This window comes from Erythrolamprus reginae, chromosome 2, assembly GCF_031021105.1.
Source record: "Erythrolamprus reginae isolate rEryReg1 chromosome 2, rEryReg1.hap1, whole genome shotgun sequence".
Classification (NCBI taxonomy): Eukaryota; Metazoa; Chordata; class Lepidosauria; order Squamata; family Dipsadidae; genus Erythrolamprus; species Erythrolamprus reginae.
The window spans coordinates 198,757,970-198,784,143 of record NC_091951.1 but is presented as its reverse complement, the minus strand read 5'-3'; the positions used below and the strand labels follow the sequence as shown (position 1 = coordinate 198,784,143).

At 44.9% G+C, this 26,174-nt stretch overlaps 2 protein-coding genes across 2 annotated transcripts; one reads left to right on the top strand and one right to left on the bottom strand.

Annotated features, from left to right (window-relative positions):
* Window positions 1-12,049: 12,049 nt before the first annotated feature.
* On the top strand, window positions 12,050-20,997 carry LOC139161670 (uncharacterized). Its single transcript, XM_070741105.1, has 4 exons — window positions 12,050-12,494; window positions 17,429-17,552; window positions 17,926-18,034; window positions 20,170-20,997. Coding segments are annotated over exons 1-4 (624 nt in total). The 5' UTR covers window positions 12,050-12,104; the 3' UTR covers window positions 20,171-20,997.
* LOC139161669 (tigger transposable element-derived protein 1-like) lies at window positions 14,773-16,981 on the bottom strand. The gene is made up of 2 exons (XM_070741104.1): window positions 16,645-16,981; window positions 14,773-16,202 (listed from the first exon to the last, which is right to left on the bottom strand). The coding sequence occupies exons 1-2, from the start codon at window positions 16,958-16,960 to the stop codon at window positions 14,839-14,841; spliced, it is 1,680 nt and encodes a 559-aa protein (XP_070597205.1). The 5' UTR covers window positions 16,961-16,981; the 3' UTR covers window positions 14,773-14,838.
* Window positions 20,998-26,174: the final 5,177 nt, after the last annotated feature.

Below are 26,174 nucleotides of genomic sequence, written 5' to 3'. Positions count from 1 at the left end.
GAGAGAAAGAGGGGGCAAAAGGGGGGAGAGAAGGAGGGAGAGAAAGAAAGAAAGCAAGAGAGAGAGAAGAGAGGAAGAAAGAGAGAGAGAGAGAGAGAGAAATGAGATCAAAAAGGGAAGAAAAAAGAGAAATGATAAAATGATTGAGGCAGAGAATGAGAGGAAAGAGAGAGAAACAAAAAAGAGAGAGAACCGATCCGGTCCCTACTCCCCCACTGCCGTTGTCCATTCAATCAGTCGAAGCATGGAACTCATTACCGGACTCCATAGTGTCATCCCCAAACCCCCAACACTTTACCCTTAGATTATCTACGGTTGACCTATCCAGATTCCTAAGAGGTCAGTAAGGGTCGACTACAAGTGCACTAGAGTGCCTTCTGTCCCCTGTCCTATTGCTCTCCTATATCTCCTATTCCTTTCTTCTATTCCTATATCTCTTCTTCTATTCTTTCATTGATATGTTCTATTCCTATATCTTCTTTTCTATTCTTTCTTAGATATATTTTACTATGAGCATCTCCTCTATAACCTTCATCATGTATTTTACTATGTGTATGTATATGTATACCCACTAAAACTCTCATTGTGTATTGGACTAAAGAAACAAAGAAACAAAGAAACAAAGAAACAAACAAAGAAAGAAAGTTTCTCATCTGTTTTCCTGCTTGCCATTTTTCCCACTTGCTGCTTTTTCCGCTCACCGTTTTTCCTTTTCAAAATTTTTTAAAAATAAAATGCCCGCTTTTCTTGCCACTCAGCTCGATGCTTCTGGCCCACCCAAACCCATCCCTGGCCTGCATAGGTTTTTGCCCTTTGCCACATGGCCACAGGTACTCGCTTTGCTGGGGCCTCGCCTCACCTGGAAACCTTGTTCCTTCAATTGGGTAAGTATTTTTTTTTTGCTTTAAAAAAATAGTAAATTGGGGTTTCTTTCTTTCTTGGTTTTTTTTTTAAAGATTTTTTTTTTGTTAGACATAACCATTTAAAGCTTTTGCACTGCTGCTTAGGCAGGCGGTTGGATTAGATCAGTGTTTCTCAACCTTGGCCGCTGGAAGATGTGTGGGGAATTCTGGGAGTTGAAGTCCACACATCTTCCAGGGGCCAAGGTTGAGAAACACTGGACTAAATGATCTTGGAAGGTACCTTCTTCCAACTCTGCAATTCTGTTGAATCTGTTAAATGTGTTAAATCTATTGCAGCATTGTACTTTTGTATGATGTGTGAGTCAATACGGCTGCTTTTGCATGGTGTGTGCCAGTTGTGTTGTTGTTGTGTGTGTTTTCTTTGTGTGTAAAGTGTAAAAGGCTTTTTTCCAGCTCTTTGTTGCTCTGTGAGGACCATGCTTGTGGCAGGGGCCATTTTGTGGGCTTTTACAATGCTGCTTAGGCTGAGTATTGGACTAAAGGACCTTGCAAATTCCCTTCTTCATTTAACCCTGTTAAATGTGTTAAATCTCATGCAGGTGCCATTTGTGTACTTTTGCATGGTGGTTGAGTCAGTATTCTTGATGGGTTCTGTGTCCGTTTGTGAATCACATTTTGATTTTTGAATCTGAGTATCAGCAGAACAGGGAAATATGCACAAAATAATAATAATAATAATAATAATAATAATAATAATAATAATAATAATAATAAATCAATAATAATAATAATAATAATAATAATAATAATAATAATAATAATAATAATAATAATAATAATAATAATAATAAAATGTATGCATGGTATGTCTGTATGTATGATTGGTTTCTTAAATTGGGGGTTTTTACATTACTTTTAATATTAGATTTGTTCATATTGTCTTTTTAATGTTGTTAGCTGCCCCGAGTCTACAGAGAGGGGCGGGATACAAATCTAATAAATAAATAAATAAATAAATAAATTATTATTATTATTATTATTATTGTTATTATTATTATTATTATCATCGTTATTTATTAGATTTGTATGCCACCCCTCTCCGCATGTATTTGCTAGTAGGGATACCCCATTACATGATGATTTTAGGCAAGATAAATAAGGTGCTGAATTTTAAAAATACACTCTATGTTTGCCCTGTATATTGGGAAGGTTGAAAATAAACATGTATATATAAGAATCAATGTTATTGAAAACCTGGACTTTTTTTCTGAACAAATCTGCAAACCGTTGGAAAGAAAATCCATCTGGTTTAGTTCCAAGCTGGGAGAAAGATGCTGGAAACAACACAGAAGCTTATATAAATAGCATACATTGTATCTTGTATAAATAGCATACATTGTTTCACAGGAAAGCAGTTGGGGATAAAAGGGAAACTGAAACTGAAGGAAAATACAGATACTTGGGCATCATGCAACTGGATAATCTCAAGCATTGCCATGTGAAAACTGTGATCAGCAAAGAGTACATCCAGAGGACCAGAAAAATTTTGAAGAGCAAACTGAATGGTGGCAACACTATCAAGGCTATAAATACTTGGGCCATACCTGTCATTAGATACACAGCTGGCATAGCGAACTGGACTCAAGCAGAGCTGGACAACTTGGACAGGAAAACCAGAAAATTAATGACGATCCATCATGCACTACACCCTCGCAGTGATGTTGACAGGCTGTAATTTACCAAGGAAAATAGGTGGCAGAGGACTTTCGCAAGTGAAGCAGACAGTGGAAGAAGAGAAGCATGCATTAGCTGACTATGTGAAGGAGAGCAAAGAGTCAGCGTTGATGGAGGTCAACAATAGGAAGCTTCTCAAGGTGAAGCAAACTAAGGACTAGTACAGAAAAACTGTAACTCAATGTCGTATGGACAGTTGGCAGAACAAAGCATTGCATGGCCAGTTCTTGGAGAAGATTGAAGGCAAAGTGGATAAAGAAAAGACCTGGTCATGGCTTACAAGTGGAACACTCAAAAAGGAGACAAAAGGACTAATACTGGTGGCAGAAGACAGGCCATTAGAACAAATGCTGTCAAAGCCAGAATTGAAAAATCAACAGACGATCCAAAGTGCAGACTCTGTAAAAAAACAGATGAAACAATCGATCACATACTCAGCTGCTGCAAAAAGATCGCACAGACTGACTACAAGCATAGACATGATGCTGTGGCACAGATGATCCACTGGAACTTGTGCCGGAACTATCATTTCCCAGTGGCAAAGAACTGGTGGGATCATAAGTCCGAAAAAGTGGTCGAAAATGAGCAAGCAAAACTACTGTGGGACTTCCGACTTCAGACTGACCAAATTCTGAAGCATAACACACCAGACATCCTGATTGTGGAGAAAAAGAAAGTATGGATCATCAACATCGCAAACCCAGGGGACAGCAGAATTGAGGAGAAGCAGCTAGAGAAATTAGTGAAATACGAACATCTAAAAATCGAGCTGCAATGACTCTGGCATAAACCAGTGAAAGTAGTCCCAGTGGTACTTGGCACGCTGGGCGCAATGCCAAAGGATCTCAGCGGACATTTGAAAACCATCGGAATTGACAAAATCTCCATTTGTCAATTGCAAAAGGCCGCTTTACTGGGATCGGCAAACATAATTCGCCGCTACATCACGCAGTCCTAGGTGCTTGGGAAGCGCCCGACTGGTGATGAAATACGAAATCCAGCTGTGTTGTATTGACATAATAATAATAATAATAATAATAATAATAATAATAATAATAATAATTATTATTATTATTATTTATTAGATTTGTATGCCACCCCTCTCCGCATGTATTTGCTAGTAGGGATACCCCATTACATGATGATTTTAGGCAAGATAAATAAGGTGCTGAATTTTAAAAATATACTCTAGGTTTGCCCTGTATATTGGGAAGGTTGAAAATAAATATGTAAATGTAAGAATCAATGTTGTTGAAAACCTGGACTTTTTTTTCTGAACAAATCTGCAAACCGTTGGAAAGAAAATCCATCTGGTTCAGTTCAAAGCTGGGAGAAAGATGCTGGAAACAACACGGAGGCTTATCGGAAAGAATCTTGTATAAATAGCACACATTGTTCCACAGGAAAGCAGTTGGGGATAAAGGGGAAACTGAAACTGAAAAATAGGGCCAGGCTTAATGTGTCATGCATTAAAAAAAGCAAATAAACACAAAACAAATGGTTATGTGAAAATACCCTTTCTTTGCTTTGCCACTGGTTTTTTGTGCCTGTTTCTTGCTGTGATCCTGTGATCTTTTGTGATTTGCAAACCTGAGATTTCTTTCCACCTCTTGAGATACGAGAGTGAGTCCCAGATTAGGAAGATTCCTTGGCAATTTTCAAATTTGGGGGTGGTGGTTTTTTTTTAACATCAAAATTGCCAGAAGGAAAAAGGAGGATCAGTTGGAGCTGCGGTCACAAACTGGTGGTCCATGAGAAAATTTCGGTGGTCCCCCCAAAAATTATTTGCATTTTTTATATTGCACTAAATCAGGGGTCCTCAAACTGTGGCCTTGGGGATAATTGTGGATATTTGTGTTGCTGCAGAGCGTCCCCCCGCTTTGGGGTCTTATTTTACTGCCACACTGTGGGTGTAGCTTATTTTATGGGTGTAGCTTGATGGTCATGTGACTGGGTAGGAGTAGTTTGCCAGCCATGTGACCAAATGGGAGTGGCTTGAATGATCATCATTGTTCAAGTGAACTGTTAAGTCCTTGACTTACAACCTCACCAGTGTCACTCACCAGGGTGACAATTTGCTTCGTGTTCTTATGTTTTCCTTCCTGGGTCACCCCCAACCTCAGGCTAGGTAGCTAGGCAAAGGGGTGCCAATCAGCTGTTGATAAAAGAGGGGAGAGGAAAAGGGGCCTCCACAACTTTTGCCAGTGCTGATCTCCCTGCTGCTTTCCGAGGAGGATGGGGGCAGGGATTTAAAAATATTGGAAAGCCAAGGGAGAGTTACAAGGTTATTATTGCCGTACAACACCTTTTCATCTCAGCTGTGGGTGGACCAAGGTTTTGTGAGGGGAAAAAGACCACAGCCCAGACCGCTTTGGCGTGGCTTGGCTCTCCTTTCCCCCCCTGCTGCTGCTGCCATCAGCGGTCCTTGCTTTTTTCTTCTTTCCTCCTTCCTGGCCTCAGATGAGCTTCCATCTCTCCTGCCTGGTTCCCCTCCAGCCTCACACAGCTACCTCCTGGCCTGAGGTGCAAGCAGAAGGTGTGGGTGTAAATGGCTCTGGCGGCATTCCTGCATCTGGCGGTCCGAGGTCAAAAGTAGGATCCACAGCTAACATTGGAACAACACCTCTCGGCTTTGGCAAGGAGGGCATTTGCCCACGTTCTCCTGGTGCACCAGTTGTGGCCCTATTTGGACAGGGAGTCACTGCTCACGGTCACTCATGCTCTCATAACCTTGAGGTTCGACTACTGCAATGCTCTCTACATGGGGCTACCTCTGATGAGTATTTGGTAACTTCAGATAGTGCAGAATGCGGCCGCGTGAGTAATCATGGGCTTTCCTAGATACACCCACATCTCGTCAACACTCCACGGCCTGCACTGGCTGCCGATTAGTTTCCAGACACAATTCAAAGTGTTGGTAGGTGTTGTGGTTGGCTCTGAGCCAGCTCCTGTCCCAAGGACTGTGGGGGTGGATGTGGGTGAATCCTCCCAATGTCAGAGGCCAGTTTTACTGCCAACTGCTTCTGACAGAGAAGCGTCTGAAGCAGGGAGAGAATGTGAAATGCGATCCTCAGAAGGGCTCATGGAAGACAGCCCATTAGGGAGTAATTCATCATCATTATCCTCACTGGATTCGGATGAAGAGACATTCATTGACATACACAGCCGCAGGGCAATGACTAGGAAAGAGCAACTGCGTAAATACTACAGGAGATGAGGGAGTTCACCTGTGGTTAGGTGTGGTTCGACTAAATGGGGCTGCTGTTAAATTGGCAGCATTCTGGCCTTTGAGTGTGGAAGTTTATCCGTTCGGTAAAAGAGGAAATGGCTTTTGTCTCAGGATGCTCCAAGGACTCCCTTTGCATTGATTCCAGGACTCTGAAACTAAACCATAGTCAAGTGTGTGAGTTGAAAACTGAAGTAGACCCAGAGACAGGGTTTTGAGCAATCGGTACTTTTATTCAGCTCAGAGAACAAGTGACAGCTCAGCAAGGTAAAGTGACAATTCAGCGAGTACCGACTGACTCTGCCTGGAGAAACCGCTCCTTTTATATATTTGTGGTTCCCGCCAAAGCTAGAGCCGGCCGCGTCTGAGCCAATCAGGAGCGACTTCCTGCTTGGGCTCAGACAGCGCTGAAAGAGGAACAAACTATTTACAGAGTTACAAGGTAGCCATTACAGGATACAACACCCCTCCCCTCATAGTTGGACACATCCATCAAGAAAGCCATGTGACAAAGTCGTCCAATCGGTGGGGCCTCTGAGGAGCTCGCGCTGACCTGCGCAGTTCAATTTCTCCTTCGCCACCGACTGTGGAGGATGGCTCGCCGCTGTTCTCCCGGTGTGGCGGACTTGGCCTGGCGGGCCCAACGAAGGCTTCGGAGGACGAGGATGGTTCGGCGTCGCTGGATGGTTCCCCCTGGCCCGATAAGTCTCTTTGCGTGTCTCTTATTTCGGGCAATGTACTAAAGTCTGTTGAAGGGGGAGAGTCCATGTCAGCGGTTTGTGGCAATTGATTTTCTGTTCGCTTCCGAATGTGGTCTATGTGTCGTTTCCACAAACGACCATCCTCTAGTTTAACAACATAGGTCTTAGGTGCATTTTGCTTAACAATAATTCCCTTCATCCAGTTTACATTTCCATCAAAACTTTTTACATATACATTTTGTCCCAAATACATTTCTCTTCCAGGTTTTGTACACATTTGGTTATTATTAACACAGAACCTTGGGTTTAACCTGTCTAGTGGTGACCTCAACTTCCTTCCCATCAATAACTCTGCAGGGCTTACATGTGTGTGCGAGTTAGGGGTAATGTGTTGGGTGAGTAAGAATTGGTCCAAGTTCTGTTGCACATCCCCAGGGCCTGACCTGCGCAATGCCTCCTTTGCCACCCGTACGTAACGTTCTGCCAATCCGTTAGCCCAGGGCGAATAAGGCGAGATGAGGGCATGCCTGACCCCTAGGCCATCTAGGAACAATTCGAATTGCCTGGCTGTTAGCTGTGGCCCATTGTCAGACACTAAGAGATCTGGGCAACCATGGGATGCAAACAGTCTGCTCAATACCTTGATAGTGGCACTTGTGGTTATGTTGTTCATTGCTATTATTTCCAACCATTTGGAGAAAGCATCAACCACTATTAAAAAATACTGAGACCCCACTGGGCCAGCAAAATCAATGTGGATTCTAGACCAAGGACCAGCAGGCTGTTCCCACTCAGCCGGAGTTGTTTTGGGGGGACTGGGCCGTGACTCTTGGCACGGATCACACTTTGAAACCCAACTTTCAATATCAGCATCCAGCCCTGGCCACCATAAATGCCCCCTTGCCAGGCTCTTCATCCTGACAATCCCAGGATGACCCACATGTAACATTTTGAGTACCTTTCCCCGTAGGCTTTTGGGGATGATCACTCTATCCCCCCACAGCAAACAACCTTTTACATACGATAACTCAAGTCTCTTGTTTTTAAAATCACACAATTCAGGTTTCACAACATCATTTTGCCATCCCTTTAGAACACAGTTCACCACTTGTTTAAGGATTTGATCTTGCTGCGTGTGTGCAGCTACCTCTTTTGCTGTGGTTAGTGGGTTTTCCTCGAGTTCTATCATTAACACATCTGTGGAAGGAACAGGGTCTTCCACTAAGTCTGTTATGGGGCATCTGCTGAGACCGTCTGCATGATTGATTTCCTTCCCCCCCTTGTGGGTGAGCTCATACTGATACCCTGAGAGGAAAAGAGCCCATCTGATTAGTCTTGGAGACATAAAAGGTGGAGTGGGCTTGTTGGGGGCTAGCAGGCCTAGTAGGGGTTTGTGGTCAGTGACTAGCTCAAAGCTTCTTCCAAAAATGTAATTGTGAAACTTCTTTACCCCTGCCACTAATGCTAGAGCCTCCTTGTCTAACTGGCTATAATTCCTTTCTGTGCTGGTCATGGTTCTTGAAAAAAATGCTATTGGGGCCTCTGTCTTATTAGGTAGAACGTGAGCTAGGACTCCTCCTATGCCGTACGGCGAAGCGTCGCACGTGAGCCTAATGGGTAGTGAAGCACTATATTGGACTACTACACTTTTAGAAGTTAATAAATTTTTTATTTGAGAAAAAGCTTCACGTTCAGTTTTCCCCCATGTCCAGCGGGCTTCCTTCTGGAGTAAATGATGGAGAGGCTCTGCTACTGTTGCCTTCTGCTTTAAAAAAACGGAATAAAAATTAAGGAGGCCCAAAAATGCCTGCAACTCATTCTTATCTCGTGGCTCTGGGGCTTCTCTAATTGCTCTCAGCTTCTCTGTTGTGGGGTGGATACCTTCCTTATCTATTTTATATCCTAGGAATTCTATACTGTTGGTTCCCCAGACACATTTATCAGGCTTGATTCTTAAACCTTTGTCCTGTAACCTCTTAAGTACTTCCCTTATTCTTTTGTTTACTTGTTCCTGGTTTTCCCCTGCAATTAAGATGTCATCAAAGTATGGAATGGCCCCATTTACCCCTGACAATAGGCGTTCCATAATGCTCTGGAATATTCCTGGGGCTATGCTTACCCCAAACTGTAACCTCGTGCATTTGAAAGCCCCCCTGTGCGTTACAATTGTTTGAGCGTTTGCTGTTTGTTCATCGACCGGAAGTTGCTGGTAAGCTTGCGCCAGGTCGATCTTTGCGAACCTTTTCCCCTCCCCCAGGGAGTGTAGCAGTTGTTGCACAACCGGGATGGGGTAGGGGTGGTGTTGGAGTGCCTTGTTTAGGGTCGATTTGTAATCAGCGCAAACTCTTAAAGAGCCATCTGGCTTCAGAGGGGTAACTATGGGAGTTTCCCATGGCCCCTGCTCCACAGGGACCAAAATACCTTGGCTAATGAGTTTGTCCAGCTGTATGTCTAGTTTGGGGAGGAGCGGCAGGGGGACCCTGCGAGGTTTTAGTCTGATCGGTGGGACCTTGGGGTCAATAGAGAAAGATATAGGGGGCCCCTTATACAATCCCAGTGTGGGGCTGAACACTTCAGGGAACTCTTTCACAAAGTTAGGCATATCATAACAGTTTACATTACACACACCCGAAATCTCGATCCCCAGTGGTTCCATCCATGCTAAACCCAGAAGAGAGTGCTTGGCCCCTGTTACAATAAGCATGGGAAGGGTACATTTAACATTCTTGAATGCGATAGGTACATTTGCTGTTCCCAAGACCGAGATTACTCCCCCCTGAAAGTCTCTAATCACCAAAGAGGTTTGATTTAGGTCAGCCTTAGATACATTAGGCATATACAGTTTAAATTTTTCCCAGGGCATGATGGTATATCTAGAGCCCGTATCCAGCTCCATTGAGCAAGGTTGGTTATTGAGTAACAGTGATATAACAATTTTAGCCCCTTTTTTGGTTGCCGTGTTATTCACGGAAAATTGAGAGTTACCTCTATAGTAGTCGCGGTTAGCGGTTGAGTAGTTCCTTTGACCCGCGTTGCGGAATGGTCTCCTTTCTCGCGCTTGGGGGGTCTGGTTTTGAGGTCGCTGGTATTGCGGTGTGGCAAATGTTTCCTCTGGCGCTGTTGCTCTGCATGCGATGGCGATGTGGCCTCTCCGGTTGCAACGGCGGCATGTAGCGTCTCGGAAGGGGCATCGATGGCGCTGGTGATTTCCCCGGCAGCCCGCGCAGGGGGCTGGGTGAGTAGCTCTCAGGTGTCTCGGCTGGTCTTGCACCAGGAGGCAGTTGTCTCCGCTGGGAATTTGTTGGCTGTTGTCTGTTTCCACGGCGCTGGGAGACGCGGAGTCGATTTTTGCAATGAGTTCTCGCCTTCCGTGCTCTTTCAATTCTCTCGCCGCTGCGTCGGCTGCTTCTGCGGTTTGCGCCAGTTTAATCACGGTTTGTAGGCTCGGCTCTTCTTCGATGAGGAGTTTATTTCTCACCGTGCTGCTTTTCATGCCGAAAACCAAGGCGTCGGTGAGGCGAGCTTCCGGGTCTTTAAACTTGCATTGAGCAAGTACCGATCGAAGCCGCGTTGTAAACTGGCTGATCGACTCGGTTTCCCTCTGAGCCATCATGTGGAATTGATGCCGAAAAACCATGGCTGGTTTGGTCGGCTTGAAATGGCTCGCCAGTTTTTGTTGTAGGACGTCCCACGCTGTGGCTCTTGCTTGTTCCGGTTCGGTGAGAGTTTGGGCAAGTCTACGGATTTCTGCGCCGCAGTAGTTAAGGAAAATAGCCCGTCTGCGATCGGCTTCGGCGTCCTGCATTCCCGCCGCCTCGAGGAAGATCTCGAAGGTGGCCATGTACTCGTCCCATGTCGATTTCTCGGGATCGAAGAGTTCCGGAGCCTGGCCGATCTGGATTTTGTCCATGTTGCACGCGAAGTTTCTTCCGTCCGTTCGTCGCCAGTGAAGTAGACCCAGAGACAGGGTTTTGAGCAATCGGTACTTTTATTCAGCTCAGAGAACAAGTGACAGCTCAGCAAGGTAAAGTGACAATTCAGCGAGTACCGACTGACTCTGCCTGGAGAAACCGCTCCTTTTATATATTTGCGGTTCCCGCCAAAGCTAGAGCCGGCCGCGTCTGAGCCAATCAGGAGCGACTTCCTGCTTGGGCTCAGACAGCGCTGAAAGAGGAACAAACTATTTACAGAGTTACAAGGTAGCCATTACAGGATACAACAAAAACGTTTGAAGGAGAGGGGCTGTGATGTCTTCACAGCTGCTTGTCAATTGCTTTGTGTTTGTTGTTTTTCACCGCATTCAAGTCTGTTGCTTTGAAGGTGAGCCCTTTGACTACCAAAAGGGTGTTTTGCTTCTATTTTACTTTCGATAAAAACAGTGTTCTTGACTTTTCAAGTGTGTGTGTCTTAATTCCTACCTTTGCACTTAATTACAAATAAAGCCCTACATGGCATTGGACCAGAATACCTACGGGACCGCCTTCTGCTGCACAAATCCCAGCGGCCGATTAGGTCCCACAGAGTTGGTCTTCTCCGGGTCCCGTCGGCTAAACAATGTCATCTGGCGGGACCTAGGGAAAGAGCATTCTCTGTGGTGGCCCCGGCCCTCTGGAATCAGCTTCTCCCAAAGATTTGAACTGTCCCCACTCTCCTCACCTTCCGCAAGATGCTGAAGACCCATTTATGTCGCCGGGAATGGGGGGATTGATTCTGACTAGTAGGACTAGAGTGTGGTGTGATTGTGTATCTTGTCTGTTTTTTAATGATAGTGGGTTTCTTAACTTTGTCTTTTAACATTAGATTTGTATTGTATTGCTATTTTTGTTGTGAGCCACTCCGAGTCCTCGGAGAGGGGCAACATACAAATCTGATAAATTATTATTATTATTATTATTATTATTATTATTATTATTATTATTATTATTATTACAGATATTAGAGCAACTTGCCTGTAGTCATTCGGTTCCTTGATGGAGGGCTTCTTCGGCACTGGGATGATAGTGGGGCGTTTGAAGCAAAAAGGAATATGGCATATCTCTAGTGATTTGTTGAAGATTTGAGTGACGTTGGGGGCCAATTATTCAGCACAGACTTTTAAGCAAAAAGGAGTTACCTGGTCTGGGCCTGGTGTTTTTCCTGGCTTTTGTCTGTGAAATAGATCTTGTAATTCCTTCTCTGTGATCACCAGGGCTTGTGAACCCCAATGGGAAACGAAGCTTCATTGTTGACATTGGACAACTCATTCTCGCTCAGGCAAACCTACCTGATAGGGTCCTCACTGCAGAAAAATTGAAAAGAAGGAGCACAAGGCGCCCTGCTTTTAACTCCTGAAGGAAAACAGGGCAGAAGAGATGTGACTTTTTGATGGAGAAGGACTGCAAGAACCTCAACATCAGAAAGTGGCTGCTGAAAGAGGGAGCATTTTGTGATACTCTGTTTGACTTCCTGTGGGGGTTCTATAAAAGTTCATCTCTCATGATGTGTGGTAGGCTTTGGTTTTTTTTCTGTTTCCTGCTATGCTTGATGTACTTGTGAGAACTTCTCAGAAGCCCTCAAGCAGCCGGAGTAAATAATTCAAAAATGAAGATTAAATTCACTGTTAACGATTTTTTACAGACCAAATTAGTACTGAATTTCATTGTCACAATTATCCTGGCAGTGACTGAAGAAATTATGGAACTGGAATTTATTTGTGCTCCATATCCATATAACGTCATTTATTTTTGCATATTTTTAGTTTTCCCATCTGGCATTTTCTTCTTCCTGAATTTAATTATTCAAGGGTTTGTTTTAAACACGCTCGATGTTGAAAATGAGAAGTGGTACTGCGTGCTATGGCAGACATCCTTTTCTGCCTGGATGTGGTTTGTGATTGTGTTGTTGGATGGAAGATATGCTCAGTGTGCATGGAGTACAAATCATACTGCATCAACAAAGCCATCTGATGGTGAAGTGTCAGCAATATCTAAGGTAAGCTGTTGTTTTGTCTTATATTTCATCTGACGCCATAAAATCCTGATCAAATTCTCATAAATTTGAAATTTGATTCGAAAATATAACATTTGTTTGGGTGTTTGTTCATTAGTAATAAAAAGGGCTAAGCTACATCATGGAGGTCATATTGCTTGATATTGGGAAAAGAAGCTGCTTTGGGGGAGATATTTTAAGTTTGAGAGAGAAAGACAGAAATTTAATCCTTTATCTCCTAGATGCTTTCCCATTCTACTGTAACTATAAAGTGGGAAACATTAATTTATTAGACATTCAAATGGGTAAATATGGAGGAATAGAGGAGAAGGACATAACTGGGTATCCAACTTAAGTCAAAAAAGGAATTGGAACCCTATTCAACTTTTTTACTTTTAGCAGTTCCATGGTGGTGTATCTGCTGGGCAGGAAATTTGTGCGGCAGACCTTGGTGATATGCCCCATCATCCTGCAGCAACAACATATGATGTTTTTAAAACTGCAGGTGGCTTGTAGGTGTGGACCCTCACAACTGTAATATGGTCTTGGCTTTTGCACTTCAGCCCCTCAACACTGATCTATTCTGTAGACCTCCTCTTCATCATTGTCCTCCGGGTTATCATAGCATTGGTTTTCATGGGCTGCTGTCATTGCCTTCTGGGGTGCCGGCATGTTTTAGGGGTGAAGTGACTCTGCAGCATTGTTAGAGGATTCCATCTATTGGTGTCAGCTCTGTCACAGACTTGGCCATGTCGAAGACCTCATGTCTGTAGTAACTGAGGAAGAGTGCCCTTTTTCTGTTGTCAGCCTGGCCTTGGAGTTCATTGGCTTCTAAGAAGCAGCAGAAATGGGTCATGTAGAATCCCCAGATCTCCTTGGCTGGGTCAAAAGGAGTCAGCGGGTGGAATGATGACATCTCAGAATATTGCCGTTTGAATTGTGCCACACAAAATGGCTGCCGTTCTCTATTGCCACCAGCCTGGATTTTCGGCGTCTCCTTCAGCTCTTTCACTCAGTCCTATTCAGTATCCCATCCTCCTTGCCAATTGTTAGATCCTGGGACTGAAGAGGCTTGAGACAGACTTAACAACATCTCTTTATTGTAGTAGTGAATAAGATTCAGCAAAGGGCCAGGCTGACAGCTTCCTCTTTTATATGGAGCTGTCAGATGGCTCAACCAATCAACAGTCTCCATTTTCCTGCTTGAATTGCAGACCTTGGAGTAACCTATGCAGTCTCAATACAGTGATCCCTCGGTTAGCGCGGGGGTTACGTTCCAAGACCTCCCGTGCTAACCGATTTCCGCGTTATACTGGATGCGGAAGTAAAAACACCATCTGCGCATGCGCACCCTTTGTTCCATGGCCGCACATGCGCAGAAGGTGGAGCGACGCAAGTTCGGAGGCTGGCAATGCAATGGTGATTTTTCCGGGCTCCTTGCCGCTACCCCCCGCCCGCCCGATTCGCCCCACTCACCGGCTTTCTTGGGGCAGCGCTGGCGGCAATGGCAACCCTCCCTCCTTCCGTTCTCTCCTTCCCTCCTTCCTTCCTTCCTCTCACCGGCTTTCTTGGGGCAGCGCTGGCGGCAATGGCAACCCTCCCTCCTTCCCTTCTCTCCTTCCCTCCTTCCTTCCTCTCACCGGCTTTCTTGGGGCAGCGCTGGCGGCAATGGCAACCCTCCCTCCTTCCCTTCTCTCCTTCCCTCCTTCCTTCCTTCCTCTCACCGGCTTTCTTGGGGCAGCGCTGGCGGCAATGGCAACCCTCCCTCCTTCCCTTCTCTCCTTCCCTCCTTCCTTCCTCTCACCGGCTTTCTTGGGGCAGCGCTGGCGGCAATGGCAACCCTCCCTCCTTCCCTTTTCTCCTTCCCTCCTTCCTTCCCTCCCTCCTTCCCTCCTTCCCTTCTCTCCCTCCCTCCTTCCCTCCCTCCTTCCCTCCTTCCTTCCCTCCTTCCCTTCTCTCCCTCCCTCCTTCCTTCCCTCCTTCCCTTCTCTCCCTCCCTCCTTCCCTTCTCTCCCTCCCTCCTTCCCTCCCTTCTCTCCCTCCTTTCTCAAAAAGCACTTAAACTGTAACTGTACTGTACTGTGTAATGACAGAATAAAACCCCCCAGCCCTCACCTGTGTTTGAATTTCATTCATTCATTCACTCAGTCATTCATTCATTCATTCATTCATTCTTCTGTACAGACTGTGTGCCACTCAGTCCCAACACTTTTAACCCATAAATTACCATTTCCCATCCCCTTAATTACCATTACTGTACACATTGAATAAGACTCTTAAGTTATGAACAATAACATATTTATTTACATTTTTTGGGGTGGGGTGGGGGTTAGCATAACTGGGATAACTAGGGATCTTCTTCTATCACCATTTCTACAATGGACGCTGCAGGTGATGGTGTGACAGACCTCTTGGTTTTTGTGACAAACATGGTCATGGGCAGTTGTTGGCGCCGTTTCTTTTTCTGGGCTAACATGGATCTGTATGGTGCAAAGATGTTGTCAAGGGAGGCGTTAAACTGTATAGAGCGAGTCATGTTGGGATCCCAAAGTTCCACCATGCGTTGTACATTTGAAGTAGCTCTGTTCAGTTCTGCAAGCCGCTCAAGCGTTAGGCCAACATCTTCTTCTTCCTCAGCTTGTTCAGCTTCCGCTTCCTCCTCTTCTTCACTCGCTGACCTGGTCAGCTCCTCCAGATCTTTGTCTGTCAGCGGTAGGCCATGCTCATCAAGCAAACCATTGACTTCCTCTGGTGTCATGTCAACGAAGCCTTCTCCACCCAGTGCCTGTGCCAGCTTCACAGAGGTCTGGACTGCAGCATCTTGGATTTCTTCGGGAGCAAATCCCTTGTAATCATGCACCACTTCTGGCCACAATTTCCTCCAGCAGGCATTCATTGTCTGTGTCTTCATATCCATCAAGGCATTCTGAATGTTCTTCAGACAAGATGCAATTGTGTACTGACGCCAGTAGGCCTTCAATGTGAAGTTGTCATCAGCATCCATTGCTTCCACGATGCTTCCAAGAGAATTGCGCGTGTACAGTGCCTTAAATGCACGGATAATACCTTGATCCATCGGCTGGATAAGCGATGTGGTGTTTGGTGGCAAGAATTCAACTTGCACCCCATCATGTTCATGGTCCAGGTGATCATGGCCGCCAGCATTGTCCATTAGGAGAAGCACTTTGAAATCGATTCCTTTGCGAGCCAAATACACCTCCACCTGTGGGATGAAGCACTGATGAAACCAGTCCCGCGTGAGGGGTTTTGTAATCCATGCTTTAGGATTATGCATCCAGTACACTGGCAATGAATTCTTGTTTCTGTTCTTGAGGGCTCTTGGATTTCGTGACTTATAGATTAGCCCTGGCTTCAGCAAAAAGCCTGCTGCATTCCCACACATGATCAAAGTCACTCGATCTTTCATGGCCTTAAAGCCAGGGGCTTTGGCTTCATCTTGCATCAAGAAAGTCCTTGAAGGCATCCTCTTCCAGAACAGGCCTGTTTCGTCCATGTTGAACACCTGTTCTGGAAGGTAGCCCCCTTCTGCAATTAGGTCTTTAAACGTGCGCTGGACAAAGTTTTCTGCTGCACCTGTATCTGCTGAGGCAGCTTCTCCGTGCAATGACACACTCTTCAGGCCATAGCGCCGTTGAAATTTCTCAAACCACCCTTTGCTTGCTGTGAATGTGGCTGGGGCTGAGGCTGAGGCTGAAGAATGACAGGAAAAGGAGAGAGAAGTGACTTGAATGAAAGCATAAAGAGTAAATGCCCACCTCCTTCCCTCCTTCCCTCCTTCCCTCCTTCCTTCCTTCCCTCCCTCCCTCCTTCCCTCCTTCCCTCCCTCCCTCCTTCCTTCCCTCCTTCCCTTCCCTCCCTCACTCCCTCCCTCCTTCCCTCCCTCCTTCCTTCCCTCCTTCCCTTCTCTCCCTCCCTCCTTCCCTTCTCTCCCTCCTTCCCTCCTTCCTTCCTTCCCTCCTTCCCTTCCCTCCTTCCCTTCTCTCCCTCCCTCCCTCCTTCCCTCCTTCCTTCCCTTCCTTCCTTCCCTCCCTCCCTCCCTCCCGCCCTCCCTCCTTCCCTCCTTCCCTGCTCCTTCCTTAAAAAACACTTAAATACAGTATCTAATGACAGAATAAAAAACCCCAGCCCTTACCTGCGTTTCCCTCATCTGCATCGCCTTCTTCTGTGTCTTCAAGACGGTTGTACAATTGTTGTGCCTTGGTCCTTATAGTGTTGGTATCCAAAGCAATGCTCTTTTTGCGGCAGTCTTGTACCCACAGGGACAAAGCAGCTTCCATCTTCATAAGCCGTTTGTTTCTAGGCGTCACCATTCTTTTTGCAGCCTTGTTGAATGCCATCAGAGAACTTTGCCTTATCTTTTTCTCGTCGTCCCGAATGGTTCGCACACTCGATTCGTTGATCCCATACTGCCGACCAACATCTGCATAAGAGCGTCCCCCTTTCAGCATGTCCAAAATGTCAATTTTCTCTTTAATTATGAGTATCCTCCTGGTCTTTTTAGCGTCGCCGCCTGCACTCCGTGCACAACGTTTAGGAGGCATCTTCCAACAAGTCTGAACAAGTTCCAACAGTTGCAAAGCTTTTTTTTGCGTTTGCAACGATTGGTCGAGATTTTGGCCAATCAGCAATCAGTATGACGTCATCGGGCGGGAAAAACCGTGGTGTAGGAAAAAAAAGCGGACTTATTTTTTAATTAATATTTTTTGAAAAACCGCGTTGCAGCGTTTCGCGCTAATCGAGAACGCGCAAATCGAGGGATCACTGTACTTATCATTAACCCATAAATTAAAAAAAAAAATTAGATTAATTATGTGAATATTGGGGGTATCAAAGACAGGGTTGCTTTTGCTTTCAAATTCTGGAATATATTACCAGAGTGATATTGTTAATGAAGCCTTTCTTTTTACCTCTTTCAGATGATTGGATTGGGCTTGTTCTTACTTATCACTATGGTAATTACATACAGCTATTATGTCCGGAACTCTAGGCCAGAGCTGACTTCATCTGCGGATACAAAGCGGAGTACAGAGCAGAAAAAAGGTAATCCTCAACATATGATCCAGTAGTGGGTTCTAAATCCTGTCGCTGCCAGTTCACGCACACATTTGTGTGCATGCACATGAAGCTTCTGTGCATGTGTAAAAGCAGCCAAGGTGGGTGGGCGGAGCCTCCTTTCGTTGCTGCTACCGGTTTGCCAAACTAGACCTGAACTTCAGGAAAGTGCATAAACCTGACTCATTTGTTCTGAGTTCATATTTCTTCCTAACAAATATACTACTTTAAGAAGATATTCCTTTTGTGGATTGATTGATTTACTATCAGTTTCCTCTGAATATTTTCCAGCATCTTTATGACTTCATCAAAAATTTAAAGAAAACTTTCATGTTTGCCAAGCATTCTTTTTGTTTTTAAGAATCTACGCCGCTGCTGCTGGTAAAAGTGGTGGGCACAGCTTCTGATGTTCCTGAGGATCAATCTGAGGATAAAAGCGAAGCAGTTCCAGGTTCCTCAGCCTCGAAATAGTAAGCAGGGATAAAGAGAAAGTGCATGCGGACCGAGGAAAGGGGAAGAGATGGAAAGGCCAGGCAGTGGAGCAGAGGAGCAGAGTTCTGGAGGCAAGGAAATGCTTCCCCTGCCTGATCCCAGAGAGCAGAGAATGGAGAGTGCAGGGCAACCCGACTATTTGTGAGGAGTGTGCTCCTCCTCCTTACTAGGATCATACAATTTTGCGGGAGGAAAACAATGCAAAAACAAACTGCCTCTGTCTCCCAGCAATTTGCCTCCTTGCAGCAAACAGCATGTTTCAGCTTCAGCACAGCCTGATTAGCACAAGAAAAAAAAGGAATCTGCCTCTGCATGAATGGAGGCAGCAAAAGGCAATGGCAATGGCAATCCCTGCAGCCTGATGGTTGGGAGCAATGTTCCCTCTAATTTTTTTTCGGTGTGGGTGGAAAAGTATAGTGTCTGAGCGACAGTCCCTTTGGGACTGGGCGGCATAGAAGTATAAATAAATGAATGAATGAATGAATGAATGAATGAGGAAAAAATTCCCTTCTTTTTTATTAAAAGAAATTAATAATAAAACAAAACCAAAATCTATTACTATTATTACTATCTTCTCTTTTTCCCTCCGTTTCCTCCCCCCTTGTGTGTGTGTGTGTGTGAACTCTTGAACCATTTCCAATAACAGCTGAGCTATTGGAAATGGTTCAAGAGTTCACACACACACACAAACAAACGGCTGGTTTTTTTCCCCCTGTTATTATTTGGGTGCTTTTTACCATATGCTTTAAATCAAGAGTCATTTCTCTCTCTTTTCTCTCTCCCCCTCTTGCTCTTTCTCTCTCTCTCTTTCTCTCTCTCTATTGCTTTCTCTCTCTCTCACTCTTTCTTTATTTCTTTCTATCTCTCTTGCTTTCTTTCTCTTCTCTCTCTTGCTAGCTCTCTCACTCTTTCTTTCTATCTCTCTTGCTTTCTTTCTCTTCTCTCTCTTGCTATCTCTCTCACCCCTTTCTCTCTCTCTCTCTTTCTCACTTACTTTCTCTCTCCCTCTCTCTCTCTGTGTCAGCGAGGAGGCTGCGAGAGTGCTTTCTCCGAGCGCTTCGGGAACGCCTGCCCTGCCTCTACTGCAGCCCCCTTGTGAAAGGTCCAGGACGAAAGCGCTCACAGCGAAGGGGCTGCGAGAGGGACGGGGCGGGCATTCCTGAAGCACGCAGAGAAAGCCCTCTCTCACAGCCCCCTGGCTGGGAGTGCTTTTGTCCCGAGAAGCCACAGCTGCCATGGAAGAATTCGCGCCCTAAGGCACGAGGCGGCGGAGGAGGAGAGGGGGCGGATTGGGCAGGTGGGGGGCAGGGCTGAGAGGCCAGGGGCGCGAGGGGGCCGGAGGCACCGTGGGGAGGCAGGGGCGGCCACGGCTCCCTTTCCTCCTACTGCCGGCACCTCCCCGCCCCCCCCGTGGGCTGGCAGGGGGATGGGGAGCGCATGCCCGTGGAAAAGGGTGCGCAGGGGGGTATTTTGGGGTGCGCGCATACGCATGCGCGCAGCTTACGGGGAACGCTGGTTGGGAGGCCAGCCAAATCATCGGTATGTATTAATCAGACTGTGGTGAAGCTGAAACTGAAACAGGCTGTTTGCTGTTTGCTACCAGGAGGCAAATTGCTGGGAGGCAGAGGCCAAAGGGTGGGGGCCAGTGGGTGGGTGCGGCTACAAATTTTCATCTTCTTTTAGGGGTGGAAAAGTGCTTTTTATACACCAAAAAATATGGTACTCCTTATGGAATGTCAATAATTCTATACAAGCAGATCAATTTATGCACAGAATTGCCATAAAGAAGCCTCATTAAATAATTTATGAGGATTTGTTTTTATTTTTGTCTGATTTGAAAATATTGTATGGAAAACTGCTTCCCAAATGTACACAAAAAACCTCCAGTCCAATGAAATAAAGACTAGCTCTGATTCTATACAATTATTGTTGCATGCATTCTAGGAAAACTTTAGATTTCTTGATGACCTCAGTCCACAAATAAAATTAAATCCACCTAAAAAAACCTATTGGGCCTCTAGGATATCAAAGGCAGGGTTGCTTATGTTTTCAAGTTCTGGATTATATTCCTGAGTGTTATACTTAATATAGTCTCTCTTCTTCCCTCTTACAGATGGTTGGATCAATCTGTGGTGAAGAATTGTGAAGTCATGTCCGATCCATCACGTCACCATGGACAACGTTCCACTAGGCCTTCTCCACCATTCCCCGGAGTCCATTTAAGCTCCTGCTGACTGGTTCAGTGACTCTATCCAGCCACCTTATTCTCTGTCTTTTTTTGCCCTCAATATTTCCCAGCATTAGTCCTTTGTTCTCATTAGGTGGCCAAAATATTTGAGTTTCATCTTCAGGATCTGTTGTGGCCTGTTCACTTCCTGCGCAATGGATCCAGAGGACTCAGAAACAGTGGAAGCAAGGTATAAGCAACTTATGTTCCTGGTGTCCGAGACTGACAGTGAAGAGGACAAGGTCTTCTGCACCTCCTGAGATGAGTGACTCAGGAGAAGAGGAGGAGCCTCTTCTTGATGCTAGGAAGCAAGAGTGATTACTCGGGAGGAGGCTTCCTCATGAGTAGTACTGCTGGCTACTGGGCCACACCCTTAGGCTATTTAAGGAGGAGTTACGTGACACCTCAGTGCAGAGAACAACATAGTTCATTTCAGAATCTGGTTGCAGCTCTTGTCTAAAGCTTGTATTTTAAAAGAACCACATTCTTGTCTGTGCTAATTAGTTACGGGCTTCCAGCCAACTTCTGTAAGTCTACAATGCAGAGCTTTGCTACAATCTAGTAATTACTGTTGGGTTTACCTATTCTTAGGATTCTGGCCAGCTGCTAGGTTATTATAATCAGCGTGGTGAAGCCTTTGTTAGATTTTACTCCCTTTTTAAAGACTCAAACTGCTATGAATTTACTTTTAGTAGTAAAACTTTTAATACTAAATCCGGTGGTGTGCATCTTATTTTGGGGGACTCGACACTGGGACAGAACAGAATCTGCCCTTCTAAAGAGCAGTTAGGGTTTATCTGTCTCAGACTGACCGGTTTGATTGCCTGGCAGTCCAAGGGACTTGCAGGAATCTTCATCAGCACGATACTTCAAAGGCCTCAATTCTTTTTCACTCAGCCTTTCTTATGGTCCAACTGTCATATCCGGACATTGCAACTGGGAAAGCCATAACCTTGACTATATGCACTTTTGTTGGCAGGGTGATGGCTCTGCTTTTTAGTCTGCTGTCTATATTTACCACAGCTTTCCTCCCCAGGAGCAAGTGTCCTCTCTCAAATGGAGTGAGCTTCTCAAGGCAAAGCCGAAAGGAACTTTCCCCACAGAAATGCCATGGGAGGCACATCTGGATGCAGGATCAGCCTCAACCCAAGAGTGGAGGCAACCAAAGCATTTGCTGACCAGACGCTCCAAAGATGAGGGATTCCAACTGCTGTCCCATAGCTAGTCGCTGATGGGGCTCCCCGACCAGTTCAAATGACTAAGTGTAAGTTGGACCAATCCCTGCTTGAGGTTGAGGTCAGGGTCAGGGGTCTAGGTCAGGGCTCAACGTTTGGGGTCAAGAGTCTGGGTCAAAGCCCAAAGGTCAGGAGGTGAAGGGTCAAAGGTCAGGGCAAAACTAAAAGGTTAAGAGTCAGGGGTAAAAGAGCGAATGGTCAAAGTTCAAAGGTCAGGGCTCAAAGGTCAAGTCAAAGGGGATAAAAGATCAAGGGCCAAGGGGGTTAGGGTTTAGGAGTTTGGGTTTAGGGTTTAGGGTTAGTGATGTGAACTGGGTGAGATCATGTAGGTATATGAGGCCTGCTTGAGGTAGGCAGTTTGCTGCACACAACCTCTACCTGATCTCTATCTCTAAATCTCACTCTTTCTTGTTCTGTTAAACAATGCAGCATCATAAGAGCGTTAATATGACCTTACAATGTCATAATGAGGAGAAGAATATCCCTGTAATTTCTTATACAGGGCATAAACCTTGTCCTGAGGCAATGTGGGAGGGGGCTTGGGGTGAAAAACTGTAATACATATGTAGAAAAGGGAAGGAACAAAGCAACACATACCAATCAAAATAACACAAATAATGATTTAAAAAGTTAGGACATTTCCCAATAAGCCTGTGGGTAACCAAGCCCAAAGGCCTTTTCACCAAGAACCTAAAGTATCAATTTTCAAATCAGAGGCCAAATTATTTTAAACATTGAGCTAGTGTTGGATAGTTAATGACTCATCTAACAAGTTGACGCACCATAGCAGCACAGTTTTGTAAAATAGCCTTTCTCAAAGCTTACAGCTCATGGTTAATTGCTGAAATAGCTGAAGAAGTAGCATTAATTGTTTTTGATAAATTACACGCAACAGCGTTAATGTTAAGGTGAGTGCAAGCACAAGTGCTGACATGCCCTCTATAAACACAGCCAGCGCTATGTATTACGCTTTATTAAGTAAGGCTGCTTCAGAGTCACGAGTGCTATCTAGTGTGACTCCATGCCAAAATTGCTCTGGTGAATTTGTTGTTTGGAAAGCAAAACAAGAATCAGCCGACTGAGGCAACACTGCATTGCATTGGACGAGAAGCGAACACTCAAACACCAAGCTGGATAATAAATGGGTCACTTTATTGAAAATTATAGAAAGAAACTTGCAGGGGTATTTAAATGGGGCGGAATTTCCTGAACACAATATACTTGGGCAACTAATAGGTGTAACTCCTTGCTTGGTAAGGGTGAGGTATGCCTCGCCTGCACCCAAACGTGCAAGCCATGCCCAGCACGTGGGAAGGTTCACCCCCATGACCTGGAACCAGAAATGACGTGGATGAGCCCCAAGAGCTCCCCCTTCACACCGCTTTGACTGGTAAGGCAGCATGAGTTGTTTAACGAGGAATAATAATAATAATTTAATAATTTATTGGATTTGTATGCCGCACCTCTCCGTAGACTCGAAGTTCATCATCTTTCAAAAGCTGCCCAAGGGAGAACACACAGTTGCTACTGATACTCTTTGCACCCTGTTTCTGTCATATAGTGACCAAATGTATACATAGAATGGCAAAACCAAAACCTATTTACAAACAGATTCACCCCCTAACCACTATACCATCTCACACATCCAGGATGGAGAAAGCGAAAAAAACAACCTGGAATAAAATATCGAGATTGCAAAAAATTCCTTCTCGCCCCCCTACTGGGCGACCCCTAAAAGACACACTGGATTGAGTGGATGGTGGGTGGATGACTGGATGTCTGTCGAGGCAAAGAGCAGAGAAGCGAAGGGAAGCATGGGTGGGGAACAACCCTTGAAATAGTCTGGTAGCCACACGCACGCTTACCAGCAGCCCCTGCAAGCCAATGCTTCCCTTCCTCTTCATCTTCTGCAAATATCATTCAGGTGTTAGTTCGCCCAGCCTCTCAATTTCACTAATATTAGCAGGAATATAATGAAAAGTTTCTTGACCACATGTAATAAAATATACGTGTGGTAGTCAAACATGGGCAAAATTAAAGGAATTCTCAAACACAGTACAGTTTAAAATATATGAGTTAATATGAAGACAGTGAGGTTTTTTACTTGAAGATGTACAATTAACTACTTTTGCACAGGTTATATTTGCCGGGATTGCTACCACACCGGGGCCGAGACCGGGCTCGTCGCCTCCGGCTCCAGGGGGTAGCCCGAGCATTGCAGTGGGGGAGGAGGATGCGAAGCCGGCTGCCTGGGAAATGGCGCATTTGAAAAGCGCTGGGGCTGCCCCCTGGAGCCGAGGGCGATGGGCCCGGTCTCGGCCCTGGTGTGGCTGAAGCACAAGCTTCGCCTCCTCTTCCATCGCTGTGCAGGGGGCTGCCCGCCACCGCCGCTGGGTCTTCTCCACCGCCCAATCCCGGTATTGGAGCCGGGGGCGACAGGCCTGGCTTCTGCCTACTCAGCCCCGAAATTCACCTCTTCCCCCGCCACCACGCTGGGAGCTGCCAGCTGCCACTGGGTGCCCTCCGTTTCCCAATCCCGGTACGAGACGGCAGCAGCCCGCATCAAGAGCATGGATACCATTAAACATGTAGGAAGAGGGGGAAGGGAGAAAGAGGGGGAAGAGAGAAAGAGGGGGAAGACAGAAAGAGGGGGAAGACAGAAAGAGGGGGCAAGAGGGGGGAGAGAGAAAGGGGGAGAGAGAAAGAGGGGGCAAGAGGGGGGAGAGAAGGAGGGGAGAGAAAGAAAGAAAGCAAGAGAGAGAGAAGAGAGGAAGAAAGAGAGAGAGAGAAAGAAAGAAATGAGATCAAAAAGGGAAGAAAAAAGAGAAATGATAAAATGATTGAGGCAGAGAATGAGAGGACAGAGAGAGAAACAAAAGAGAGAGAGAAGTGACTTTTGATTTAAAGCATATGGTAAAATGCACCCAAATAATAACAGAGACCCCCCCCCCCCAGCTCTCACCTGTTTTTGGAAATGGTTCAAGAGTTCACAGAGAGAGAGAAAGAGAGAGAGAGAAAGAGAGAGAGAGAGAAAGAAATGAGATCAAAAAGGGAAGAAAAAAGACAAATGATAAAATGATTGAGGCAGAGAATGAGAGGAAAGAGAGAGAAACAAAAGAGAGAGAGAAGTGACTCTTGATTTAAAGCATATGGTAAAATGCACCCAAATAATAACAGAGAAACCCCCCCCCCAGCTCTCACCTGTTTTTGGAAATGGTTCAAGAGTTCACAGGGAGAGAGAAAGAGAGAGAGAGAGAGAGAGAGAGAGAGAGAGAGAGAGAGAGAGAGAGAGAAGGGGGGAAGACACAGGGATGGAAAAAGAGAAGTGAGAGAGGGAAATTTATTTATTTGTTTGTTTGTTTGTTTGTTTGTTTGTTTGTTTGTTTGTTTGTTTATTTATTTATTTATTTATTTATTTATCTATGCTGCCCAGTCTCGAATGGACTGCCGCTCAGACACTACACTTTTCCGCCCACACCAAAAAAAAATTAGAGGGAACATTTCTTCCTGGATTTTAAAGAGAAGTAAATTTGAATATTTATTTTGTTAAGGGCAGCTACGATAAAATGAGGGTTTTTAAATAAAAGCAGGAATGAGTTTAGTAAGAATGCTGGAAATGGATTGAAGCACGAAGGCTCAGCTATAAAAAACAGCAAATAGCCAAGAGAAATCTAGATAGCTATAGCACTTTAAATGCAAATGAAGGAGAAGAACAATATCTAAAATCCGGATGTTAGTATTTGGAAAGGAGGTAGCACAGGATGAATGATATATACCTGAATAAATTGGATAAATAATTAGAAAAATTTGATTAATTTGATTAAGAATTTGGCATTTGATATTATATTGCATTATATTTTAATTTGAGGTATGTAAATTGGAATCTCTGTAAGGTGTGAAAAACAATAAAAAAATTATACCTGTGTGTGTGTTGTGCAAGCAGTTGCAGATAAGCATTAACTCAGCGGTAGTGAGTTTGTCTTCTCAAAACTTAAGTGGTTTGTTGTATCTACATTGCTGCCTGCCCCTGTCCCGGCAATGGTTTTCCGCTTTAGCAATGTTAAAATCTGGTCACTTTAAATAATTAGAGACCAGTCATTGCAGGATGATAAGGTGTCTGACTGCCTTCACAGTGTTTATTTATTTTATTTTATTTATTTATTTATTTTGTCCAATACACAATGAGGGTTTTAGTAGGTATACAGTATATCTATATACACATAGTAAAATACATGATGAAGGTTATAGAGGAGATACTCATAGTAAAATATATCTAAGAAAGAATAGAAAACAAGGTATAGTAATAGAACATATCAATGAAAGAATAGAAGAAGAGATATAGGAATAGAAGAAAGATATAGGAGTTATAGGAGAGCAATAGGACAGGGGACGGAAGGCACTCTAGTGCACTTGTACTAGCCCCTTACTGACCTCTTAGGAATCTGGATAGGTCAACTATAGATAATCTAAGGGTAAAGTGTTGAGGGTTTGGGGATGACACTATGGAGTCCGGTAATGAGTTAATTGCTTTTATATAGTTTTCCAAGCAGCAAAAGGTAACAAGGAGCAACAGCATTTTTATTGGTGAATTCTCCTTCCCAATCCTTAAGAACAACTTGTTGATATGATCTAGATGAGACCATGTACTTGCAAGGG

Excerpts from the sequence above, each read along its gene's own strand:
- LOC139161669 (XM_070741104.1), bottom strand. The coding sequence starts at position 16,960 with ATGCTGAAAGGGGGACGCTCTTATGCAGATGTTGGTCGGCAGTATGGG. Across the intron at positions 16,203-16,644 it reads TGCAGATGAGGGAAACGCAG|CCTCAGCCTCAGCCCCAGCC; the intron begins GTAAGGGCTGGG and ends GTCATTCTTCAG.
- LOC139161670 (XM_070741105.1), top strand. The coding sequence starts at position 12,105 with ATGAAGATTAAATTCACTGTTAACGATTTTTTACAGACCAAATTAGTA. Across the intron at positions 12,495-17,428 it reads AAGTGTCAGCAATATCTAAG|ATGATTGGATTGGGCTTGTT; the intron begins GTAAGCTGTTGT and ends TACCTCTTTCAG. Across the intron at positions 17,553-17,925 it reads GAGTACAGAGCAGAAAAAAG|AATCTACGCCGCTGCTGCTG; the intron begins GTAATCCTCAAC and ends TTTGTTTTTAAG.